Here is a 10,994-nt window from a genome sequence, read left to right as displayed (position 1 = left end):
ATCAAACGATTGGGATGCAGACGCAGCTTGGTCATTTCACTGGTAAACCGTGAAGAATTATACTTGGTGATTGAGGGTATCAAACATTTTCAACGTTCTTGAGACAATGTGTGGGCAAAGACAGGAGTTACAAGTTTAAATTGTTTTTGCTTCGCTGTGAAGTCTTGAGTTGTTCAGGGATGCGTGATGTCAGAATAACAGAATTCAACCTATCAATAGACTGGTCATAACTTATGGAGGTCTAATACATGAAGATAATTTATAGATAGAACCAGCTCTTACCATGACTAACAGATGTCCCAATCTTCTCCTCCACTTCTTCATCTTTAAGGTTGACATTCAGCTCCAGTGTTTGACTGCAGTCTTCCAGCTTCACTGATGCCATCTCTGGATCCTGCAGTGCAAACTGGGCTCCACTGTCACTATCAGTACCCAGTGACTGTAGGTTTGGACTCAGTGTGGAAGGAGAGAGGCAGGCTGGGTTTGTCCTCACTGTTGATGTTACTGGCTTCAGACTTAATCTGAGTCGGTCTGTAGTAATAAAGACAAACGGAGACAAAAGTTATTTTCTTGACAGTTCTGGCACTTTATTCTGTAAAAATATTTTCTTGTTTAATTATCTAATTTCAGTAGATCAGGAAGCTAATCCCTGACAAAAAATTCATTCACATTAGACACAAAGTACACATTTTAAATTGTACAACATAAGTGCACTTAATCTATCGTAGATTTCCTAAATTCACATAAATGCATAAATGACTCAAAAACCATTTAGTACAAGGTTGCAGTATGTTTCAGGCAGCACTATGTACTATTTTCCTGAATAACCTTGTCTTCACTGTTTTATTTCAATCACAAAAACCAAATGTATTTCCCAATCACACCATATTAAGAATTATCAAGGGTCGTACAGTGGCAAGTCAAATTCAAGGACTTTCAGGCACTAATATTTATTTACTTTAAGCCCCATGTGAAAACCCTGAATTATAGATAAATATAGAAACAACTGAAGGTGCCTGAATATTAGTACACATGTAAAGAACTGATAATCATTACATTCAGCTTCAGAACTGTAGAGCAACTGAAATGTTCTCTCTCTGATGAGGCACTACCTGCACTGAAGTCCGTTGATGCAGACCTCCTATGGTATCATGGAGATCCACAAACAAACCTTTAAGGTGCATGTCTGTCTAATTCTGTACTAAGAAAATAAAACAAGAAATCCCTATTAACTCCTACCACACCCTCCCCTTCCCCAATAACCCCCCCACACCGCCCAATAAACTATATCAATAGATCCCTTTCAGTGTTTGCAAACATTGGGGTTTATATCATGCTGAGACAATCCACCCCCAGGTTATCCAGTTTATCAAAAACCATACCGACAGTAACATCTGTTACCCCCAACAACTCTGCTGCAGTTTACAAGATAACTTTAAACCTGGTATTTCTGCTTTACACAATCCAAGTTGTTGATAACCTTACCAATGAAAGCTATGAAGTACATATTATTCAATATTAAAGTATCCTTTGTCACAATGCATTTGTGGTTGCAAGATTTCTGAACAGGCCTCGAAACCATGTCAGGACTAGTAGAAAGACCAGTTCTGACAGTAGGTCCTCTTACTACAGGACCAACCATGGAAGCTCCATCAGTCTGACAGTAGGTCCTCTTACTACGGGACCAGCCATGGAAGCTCCATCAGTCTGACAGTAGGTCCTCTTACTACGGGACCAGCCATGGAAGCTCCATCAGTCTGACAGTAGGTCCTCTTACTACAGGACCAGCCATGGAAGCTCCATCAGTCTGACAGTAGGTCCTCTTACTACAGGACCAGCCATGGAAGCTCCATCAGTCTGACAGTAGGTCCTCTTACTACAGGACCAGCCATGGAAGCTCCATCAGTCTGACAGTAGGTCCTCTTACTACAGGACCAGCCATGGAAGCTCCATCAGTCTGACAGTAGGTCCTCTAACTACAGGACCAGCCATGGAAGCTCCATCAGTCTGACAGTAGGTCCTCTTACTACGGGACCAACCATGGAAGCTCCATCAGTCTGACAGTAGGTCCTCTTACTACAGGACCAGCCATGGAAGCTCCATCAGTCTGACAGTAGGTCCTCTTACTACAGGACCAGCCATGGAAGCTCCATCAGTCTGACAGTAGGTCATCTTACTACAGGACCAGCCATGGAAGCTCCATCAGTCTGACAGTAGGTCCTCTTACTACGGGATGAGCCATGGAAGCTCCATCAGTCTGACAGTAGGTCCTCTTACTACGGGACCAGCCATGGAAGCTCCATCAGTCTGACAGTAGGTCCTCTTACTACGGGACCAGCCATGGAAGCTCCATCAGTCTGACAGTAGGTCCTCTTACTACAGGACCAGCCATGGAAGCTCCATCAGTCTGACAGTAGGTTCTCTTACTACGGGACCAGCCATGGAAGCTCCATCAGTCTGACAGTAGGTCCTCTTACTATGGGACCAGCCATGGAAGCTCCATCAGTCTGACAGTAGGTCCTCTTACTACGGGACCAACCATGGAAGCTCCATCAGTCTGACAGTAGGTCCTCTTACTACGGGACCAGCCATGGAAGCTCCATCAGTCTGACAGTAGGTCCTCTTACTACGGGACCAGCCATGGAAGCTCAGAGATTATTACTCCCTTCAATGTAGCATCAGCTCCTGGGTCATGGCTTCTGAGCTTCGTCCCATTATGATTTTCCAATTGAAGAATCTTCCCTTGCTGAACCTGACCAGCACAAGATATTAACAATCTACCATTTTCAATGTTTTATTTCACCTTTATTTAACCAGGTAGGCTCTTTCAGAACAAGTTCTCATTTACACAGCTGCATCCCAGTTTAACTTCACCTCTTTTTATGGCCTTGGTTAATCAGGGTGTAAATGGGGCCCTGTGGTCTCCTCAAACACCATCCCAACTTTCCACTCTAACACATTATTACTCGCAGACACTTGGTCCTCCATGGAATGAGTTTGACACGTGCTCCGATTCATCCCTATTAATCGACGCCATTCCATGCGGTTGGCATCTCTCTCCAAATGGTGAAGGATAACTTCAGTTAGCTTCCCTCTATTTTGACACTTCATCACATAGCCTCATGTCGCCATTTCACCAGGAATAAACTTCTAGAAAGACGACCGAAATCGTTCCCGCCATTTGACTTGCCTCGTCCGAACCATCCTGAACTCGCGAGCCTTCATTAACGAAACAGTGTATGTAAACTCGCGAGAACATGATGGTTCGGACGAGGCTATTTACCAGCTCATAAACATTTTACACAAAACCAAGAACATGTAAAAACGAACTCAAATAAGTGGAATCTTTATGAAATGACGTTGACGAAATTATGTACATACACTCAGACAAACCCAAAGTCTAGTTATGTGACTTGTAATTTTTTTTAACACGTTCTTTACTCACTCGGTTTGACCCCAAAATAACACATACAATTAAAACCTTTACCAAACGTGATAATACATTGGCGGATTTGTTACCTAGCGTGTTATATATTCTCTCGACATTAGAAAGTTTAAACATGCTATTACATACCTACAATGATACATTAGAAACGGACACAACCACTATCGACATAACACAGTTCTGTCGTTTCGACCCGGAACTTCCTGTTCCCCACTACTACATGTCTATCAGCGTCATCTTCTTCTCTGGTATACTGACAACCTCTACTTTTACTCCACTACATTCCGAAAGAAAATAATGTACTTTCAACTCCATACATTTTCCCTGACACCCAAAAAATGTTCTCGTTACATTTTGAATGATTAGCAGGACAGGGAAACATTTCATTTAACAACAAATACTTTGTTAGTAAATTATGGATGTGATCTTAAATTCAATCTGGAGTGCCAGAGTGCGCTTGGTCGTTCGTAAATTCAGAGTGTTGTCAGACTGTCAGTTCGTATCGGTCTCGGAGCGTTCAGAGCCACACTGGCGGAGGAGGAGGGTTGATTCAAGCGTTCTGACCTCACAACTGCAGTCAAGCATCCAAGATAACTGGTTAGCATTGGCTAGCTTGCTAGCTACTTTCAGTACAAATGAGAGAACTCTGACCATTTTACTCGCCTTAGCAGAGCTGGTTAGGCTGTGTTCATGTTATCCAGAGCATTGGTGACTTTAAATGTGCTTCAGGCAACAATTTAATTACGCTTTATTTGCCGACGTTTCCTGACACCGGCCGTATTCACGGCTTGCTAAGCTTTGGTCAATTATTTTGTCATCTGGCACTCAGACCAGAGTGCTCTGAAATCGGAGTATATAGCCAGAGCGAATTTAGAAACGCGTGTGTTGGAGTGTGCCCCTGACTATCCGAACATTTAAATTTCAAGAAAATCGTTTGCTTAATATAATGGCTTTGAAAGTATGTATACTTTTACCTTTGATACTTATGTATATGTAACAGTATAACTTTAGACTGTCCCCTCGCCCATACTCGGGCGCGAACTAGGGACCCTCTGTACACATCAACAACAACAACAGTCACCCACGAAGCATCGTTACATCGTTACCCATCGCCCCACAAAAGCCGCGGCCCTTGCAGAGCAACAGGAACTACTACTTCAAGGTCTCAGAGCAAGTGACGTCACCGATTGACCCGCTATTTAGCGCGCACCACCGCTAACTAGCTAGCTATTTCACATCCGTTACATATATGTCAAACAATACTTTATACTTTTACTCAAGTAGTATTTGACTGGGTGGATTTCACTTTTACCTTGATAGGAAAGGACTCAAGCATCTTTACTTTTACTCAATTATGAAGTGGGTACTTTTTCCACCACTGCCTGCAATGCTTCCAATGTTAATTACTGAACTCCCAAAAACCTTTCAGCCGCACGTACAATTAATATTTACATTCGGTATTCTTCAACTGGTAAACGACATTATGAATCTCAACAGGCTGCGGGGCATCCCCTGCCATAGCTTCCTCAGCACCAATCACTCTTTAATCTATTTCCCGCGCCTCCCAGTAGGAGAAATACTGTAGTTTCTTGATGTGGATGTTCCCTGAAAAATAAAATTTGATACATGACATTGGTCAGTTTCGGTGTTATGAAACTGATGGACACTATTTGTAAAAAAATATATATAAATATTTATTTATTTATTTAACTAGGCACAAAGCATATATAACAGGTTAGGATTATTAAAGTGTCAGGTTAGGATATTTAAGGTGTCTGGTTAGGTGAATAAGCATGGCAGGTGAGGAGACTGAGGTTAACGTTAGGAAAAGGGTTTGCGGTCTGCAATTACACCCTTCTCGGATCAATGGGCCAGGCTTCCAGTCGATAAGCATGCTTTCTAAGTGCTCAGATGGCATTTTCGGTACTGCAGTTCAGCTGAAGCACGGCTCACTTCCCATTGAATTCCCATAGCAAAGTAAATAAAATAAAAAATATATATAATATTTTATCATCAAGTTTGTAAATAAAACATCCATTGAATTATTCAAGTAATTGCCTTTGAGTCTGATTTTTTCCCATCACTCACAGCCAAAGTTAACCATTTCAGATTCATGCTGTGAGGTGGGTGAGATTATGCCACATGCAGATGCTGAAGGGAAAACACACCTCTTGATCTGCGTGTTTATAATGTAGATCAAGGAGCAGCCTCGTCTCATAGACCAGATGTAACTTAGTAAATATAAATCCGAGACTCTCAAAATAGTGTGATATGTTACATTATGGTTCCATAAGACAGATGGTTACTTAATAAATGGAATTTGGTGGTGCTGTACTGTAACAGCGAGCTGAGCCAGTTGAAAGTATTGACAACAGGGACATATTGTTGGTGACTGTGTGTTCCTGAAGTGCTGTGGCCCTGTGTGCTCCTTCATTAGTTTTGTATTTTTTATTATTATTATTTATCATACAGAGATACCCATTGGACATGCATTTTCCATTATGCCATTGTGTTTACCACTTCAGCTCCTTACATTGTACATTTAAAGCATGTACAGGGCATCCCTAGACTTTTTCCACATTTAGTTTCTTAACAGCCTTATTCGAAAATTGATTAAATGCATTTTTTACCCCTCATCAATATACACACAATAAATACCCCATAATGACAAAGCGAATTTATCACATTTATTTAGCAAATTTATAACAATGAACACCTTATTTGAATAAGTATTCAGACCCTTTCCTCAGACTCAAAATTGAACTTAAATGCATCCCGTTTCCATTGATCATCCTTGAGATGTTCCTACAACTTGACTGGAGTCCACTTGTGGTAAATTTAAATGATTGGACATGATTGGAAAATGAACACACCTGTCTATATAAGGTCCCACAGTTGACATTGCAAATCAGAGCAAAAAACAAGTAATGAGGTCGAAGAAATTGTCCGTCGAGCTCCGAGACAAGTTTGTGGCGAGGCACAGTTCTGGGGAAGAATACAAACACATTTCTCAAATCTCTGTTGGCTGGGCTCCCCGCTTGTGCCGTCAAACTCCTGCCCCACGTTGGGCGCAAACCTTTTAAGGGCACCCGAGTGGCGCAGCTGTCTAAGAAACTGCATCTCAGTGCGAGAGACATCACTACAGTCCCTGGTTTGAATCCAGTCTGAATCACATCCGGCCATGATTGTGAGTCCCATAGGGAAGCGCACATTGGCCCAGCATCGTTCGGGTTTGGCCAGGGTCGGCCGTCATTGGAAATAAGAATATGTTCTTAAATGACTTGAATTGTTAAATAATGATTCAGTTAAAAAGTGGGATGCATGCCAGCAAAGCCACAACACAATACTAAACAATACATTAATTGCACAATAACGGTGCCCACAAACTGTTAGGGCCTACATAAAGCTGACCCAACAGCATAGTCCCAACAATTTACCACTGCTACACCTGGCTATCAGCGGAGCCTTGTCTGGCAACGAAACAGTTCATTCATCCTCATTTCCTGCTTTCAAAATGTACTGCTTTTAAAAAAAACATGGCTGACTGACTTAAACAAATGTGGTTTCTACAGACAATTGAGATGTACAAACTATGGCATAAGGGGACGAAAAGCGAATTAGAGAAAATCTGTAATTTCGATTAAGACATTAATGAGCGAGCTAGGACGGAGTCAATATAACTATTTGTGCAGCCCTTTTGAAATGCAAAGTGACAGAATTCAGAACATGGACCGTTCTTAGTGTTCTCCCTCTACACCAAGTCAGAACCGTAGGATAAATAAAGGGGCATATATGCAGACAATGGCATATTACATAATTTATGCAGCAGCATACAAGACATTGTTTGACTCACCTTGTTGTGCTGTGATCACTTGAACAAGAAGGTTCAGTCGTGGGAATATTTTGTCATCAAAGTCTGGCATTCTCTGGATTTATGGTGCTTTAGAGACAACTGGGAACTCAGGAAAAAAATGATGACGCCAGTGATCTTCAGGTTGTAGCTGTAGAAAGAGGCCCAAGTTCCCAATTTACAATTCCGAGTTGGAGGAAAGTTCAAAACATACTTTCCCAGTCGAAGATTGCTTTTCCCTGAGTTCCCAGTTGTCTTCAACTCACACAAGTCAGATTTTGCAGTACCGAGTTAAGTTGATTTGATTGCGGCACAAATCAAGCTCCATTGACAACACGGCCAATGTTGAAATGTTACAATTTTAAACTAGGAAAAAAGCCCCTTAATCTTAGACTTGAGACCACAGACCCACTCCACTGAATAGCAGGCTAATGATTGCTTTGCAATACTTGCAGTTAGCCACTGATTCCTTCCAACCACTCATTGTTGAATTTGTCATTTGTTTTGTAATGTTTATGTCCAATGACCGATGAGTACCGATACCTTTTCTCTATAATTTCTCATTATTTCTCTTCATATGACAGAGATTAAAAAGGATTTGCCAGTAGATTGTCGACTTGATTCATGATGATGACTGCTAGCTCAGATGTTGAAAGTACGATGTTGACATGATCAGTCCAATCAAAGCGACTGTAGAAATAACATGATTTTACGTTACTTTATCTGTGGACAATGACCTTGAGCCTTCTTGGATGGGGACTTCTAATATAACTCTCTCGCAGCACCCAAGGGGCTTGAATTTTCAAGTTCTACCCTTAGACTTGGCAGTGATGTATTGTCCCCATGAATGACAGGACACTGAGCGAATCACAGCGCTAAGCTCAGTATTTTCTGCTGGCTTGCCCCACCTCCACAGAAAGCACTGATGTAGGCTTAAACACCTGCATTTTGGAGATGCCTTACTCAAGAAAACCAAATAGACCATGTTTGTATGCGGCTTTATTAACAAGTCAATAACATGTTTTTTGACATTGTTTGCAAACAGATACTTTATTTTCTCACTGTTTTATTGCTAAAACTGTGGTGCTCAAAACAGGTGGCTCACCTGCCCTGAATGATGGGTCTCCACTGAACTTATCTAGAACACTGCAGTCTGTCTGGGTGTTTAACCTTCCCAAGATCCCCCATGTCATCCTGCTCCTCCGTACATTCCACTGGCTTCCAGTCGAAGCTCACATCCACTACAAGACAATGGTGTTTACTTACGGTGCAGCAAGAAGAACTGCCCCATCTCTACCTTCAGGCTCAAACCCTGGATCCCAACCCGAGCACTCAGTTCTGCCACCTCTGGTCTCATGGCCATCCCACTGCTACAGGAGGTCAAGCTCCCTCTCAGCCCAGTCAAAGCACTTCTGTCCTACTGTCATATGTAATATGACGAACTGAATACAACCATAAGAACCATTCATACTGTCAGATCTAATATGAAGAACTGAATACAACCATAAGAACCATTCATACTGTCAGATCTAATATGAAGAACTGAATACAACCATAAGAACCATTCATACTGTCAGATCTAATATGAAGAACTGAATACAACCATAAGAACCATTCATACTGTCAGATCTAATATGAAGAACTGAATACTAAAGAGAAGAAGAGGTTGACCAGTACATATTCATGTAACTTTATTTTTCATTGGCAGATCAATAAAGTTTGCTTCAATGCAGTTATTCAAACACATTCATGATCAGTAACTAAAATAACGAATCTAGTTTAAGACAATTAATAAACACACGTATTAATTTCATAAACTGTGTATCATTAAATAAAGTTGTAAAACACCCCCCCCCCCCCCTCCCCAAACTAATGGTGAAAAGTGATCATCTCTATCTGATGCATGTTAGGGGCGGAAGGTAGCCTAGTGGTTAGAGCGTTGGGCCAGTAACCAAAAGGTTGCAAGATCGAATCCCTGAGCTGACAAGGTAAAAATCTGTTGTTCTGCCTCTGAACAAGGCACTGTTCCTAGGCCATCATTTTAATTAAGATTTTGTTCTTAACTGACTTGCCTAGTTCAATAAAAAAAGTGTCTACTAGCTCCTTCCCACAGAAGACTGCAGAGGGACAACCTGGTCTCAGAGCAAAACGTATTATATATTACAAAAACATCCGTGCCACTCCATTTAGAATACAACCATTCATACTGTCAGATCTAATATGAAGAACTGAATACAACCATAAGAACCATTCATACTGTCAGATCTAATATGAAGAACTGAATACTAAAGAGAAGAAGAGGTTGACTCATGTAACTTTATTTTTCATTGGCAGATCAATAAAGTTTGCTTCAATGCAGTTATCCAAACACATTCATGATCAGTAACTAAAATAACGAATCTGGTCTCAGAGCAAAACGTATTATATATTACAAAAACATCCGTGCCACTCCATTTAGTATGGATTTCACATGACTGGGCAGGGGCTCAGTCATGGGTGGGACTTGGGAGGGCATAGGCCCACTTGGGAGCCAGGCCCGGCCAATCAGAATGAGTTTTTCCCCACAAAAGGTCTTGATTACAGATAGAAATACTACTCAGCCCCCTCCCCCCACCACCTCGGACAAACCAGCAGGTGAAGAGGTCCTGGGCTGCCGTGGTTACATGTGATCTGCAGTTGTGAGACCGGTTGGATGTACTGCCAAATTCTCTAAAAGGACGTTAGAGGTGGCTAATGGTAGAGATATAAATATTGAGTTCTCTGGCAACAGCTCTGGTGGACATTCCTGCAGTCATGAGAATTGTACATTCCCTGAACTTGAGACATCTGTGATATTGTGTTGTGTGGCCTTTTATTGTCCCCCAGCACAAGGTGCACCTGTGTAATGACCATGCTGTTTTATCAGCATCGTGATATGCCACACCTGTCAGGTGGATGGATTATCTTGACAAAGGCTGAAATGCTCACTAACAGTATATATAAACAAAGTTGTGCACAACATTTGAGAAACATTAGCTTTTTGTGCTGGATCTTTTTATTTCAGCTCATGAAACCAACACTTTACATGTTTAGTTTATATTGGAGGTCCAATGTAATGTAACCTAACATAGATTAGGGCCTCATTTATTTCAATTGACTGATTTCCTTATACAAACTGTAAATCTTTGAAATTGTTTGGTTTAGATTGTTGTTCAGTATAATACAACTTCTAGGAAGTATCGTATGTTAAGAATTACAATTCTTACGTTATTTTACGCATTGCTATTCATACAATATGTTACGAACTTGTAATATGTATGATATGTTACGAATTCCAATTTGTTGCTGCTGACGTTAGCTAGGTTAGGGGTGAGGGGTTTAAGATAGAGTTAAATGGGTTTAGGAGAAAGGGTAGCTAACATGCTAAGTAATAGCTAAAAAGTAGTAGCCAAGTTGGTAATTAGCTAAAATGCTAAAGTCCTCCGTGATGAGATTCAAACACTCAACCTTTGGCATGACGTTTGAGTTTACACGCCCACCCTTCCACAGAGCAGGAGTAAGGCTTCTCTCCTACGTGTAAACGTTGGTGTGTTTTTAAGCTGCCCAGTTGAAACTCTCCCTACAGACAGAGTCAGGCCAGGCTGAGAGGGAAGCAGTACCACCCAGTCAATTGGCAGACTAGTTTTGTTTTCAAAATGAGAAGAATAACAGAGGGTATTC

At 41.3% G+C, this 10,994-nt stretch overlaps 1 protein-coding gene and 1 pseudogene across 1 annotated transcript in view; one reads left to right on the top strand and one right to left on the bottom strand.

The window, feature by feature from the left end:
- The window catches only part of LOC139373916 (zinc finger protein 79-like), a 260,279-nt pseudogene that overhangs the window by 78,328 nt on the left and 170,957 nt on the right, over positions 1–10,994 (top strand).
- LOC139372867 (zinc finger protein 135-like) overlaps positions 1–10,994 on the bottom strand; it is a 57,717-nt gene that overhangs the window by 4,509 nt on the left and 42,214 nt on the right. The window contains exon 2 of the mRNA XM_071112719.1: positions 283–531. Coding sequence (XP_070968820.1) covers positions 283–385 — 103 coding nt within the window. The 5' untranslated portion in view covers positions 386–531. The remainder of the gene's footprint in view (positions 1–282; positions 532–10,994) is intronic.

This window comes from Oncorhynchus clarkii, chromosome 18, assembly GCF_045791955.1.
Source record: "Oncorhynchus clarkii lewisi isolate Uvic-CL-2024 chromosome 18, UVic_Ocla_1.0, whole genome shotgun sequence".
NCBI classification, from domain to species: domain Eukaryota; kingdom Metazoa; phylum Chordata; class Actinopteri; order Salmoniformes; family Salmonidae; genus Oncorhynchus; species Oncorhynchus clarkii.
The sequence above is the reverse complement of the archived record's forward strand: the minus strand, read 5'-3'. Positions and strand labels throughout refer to the sequence as shown.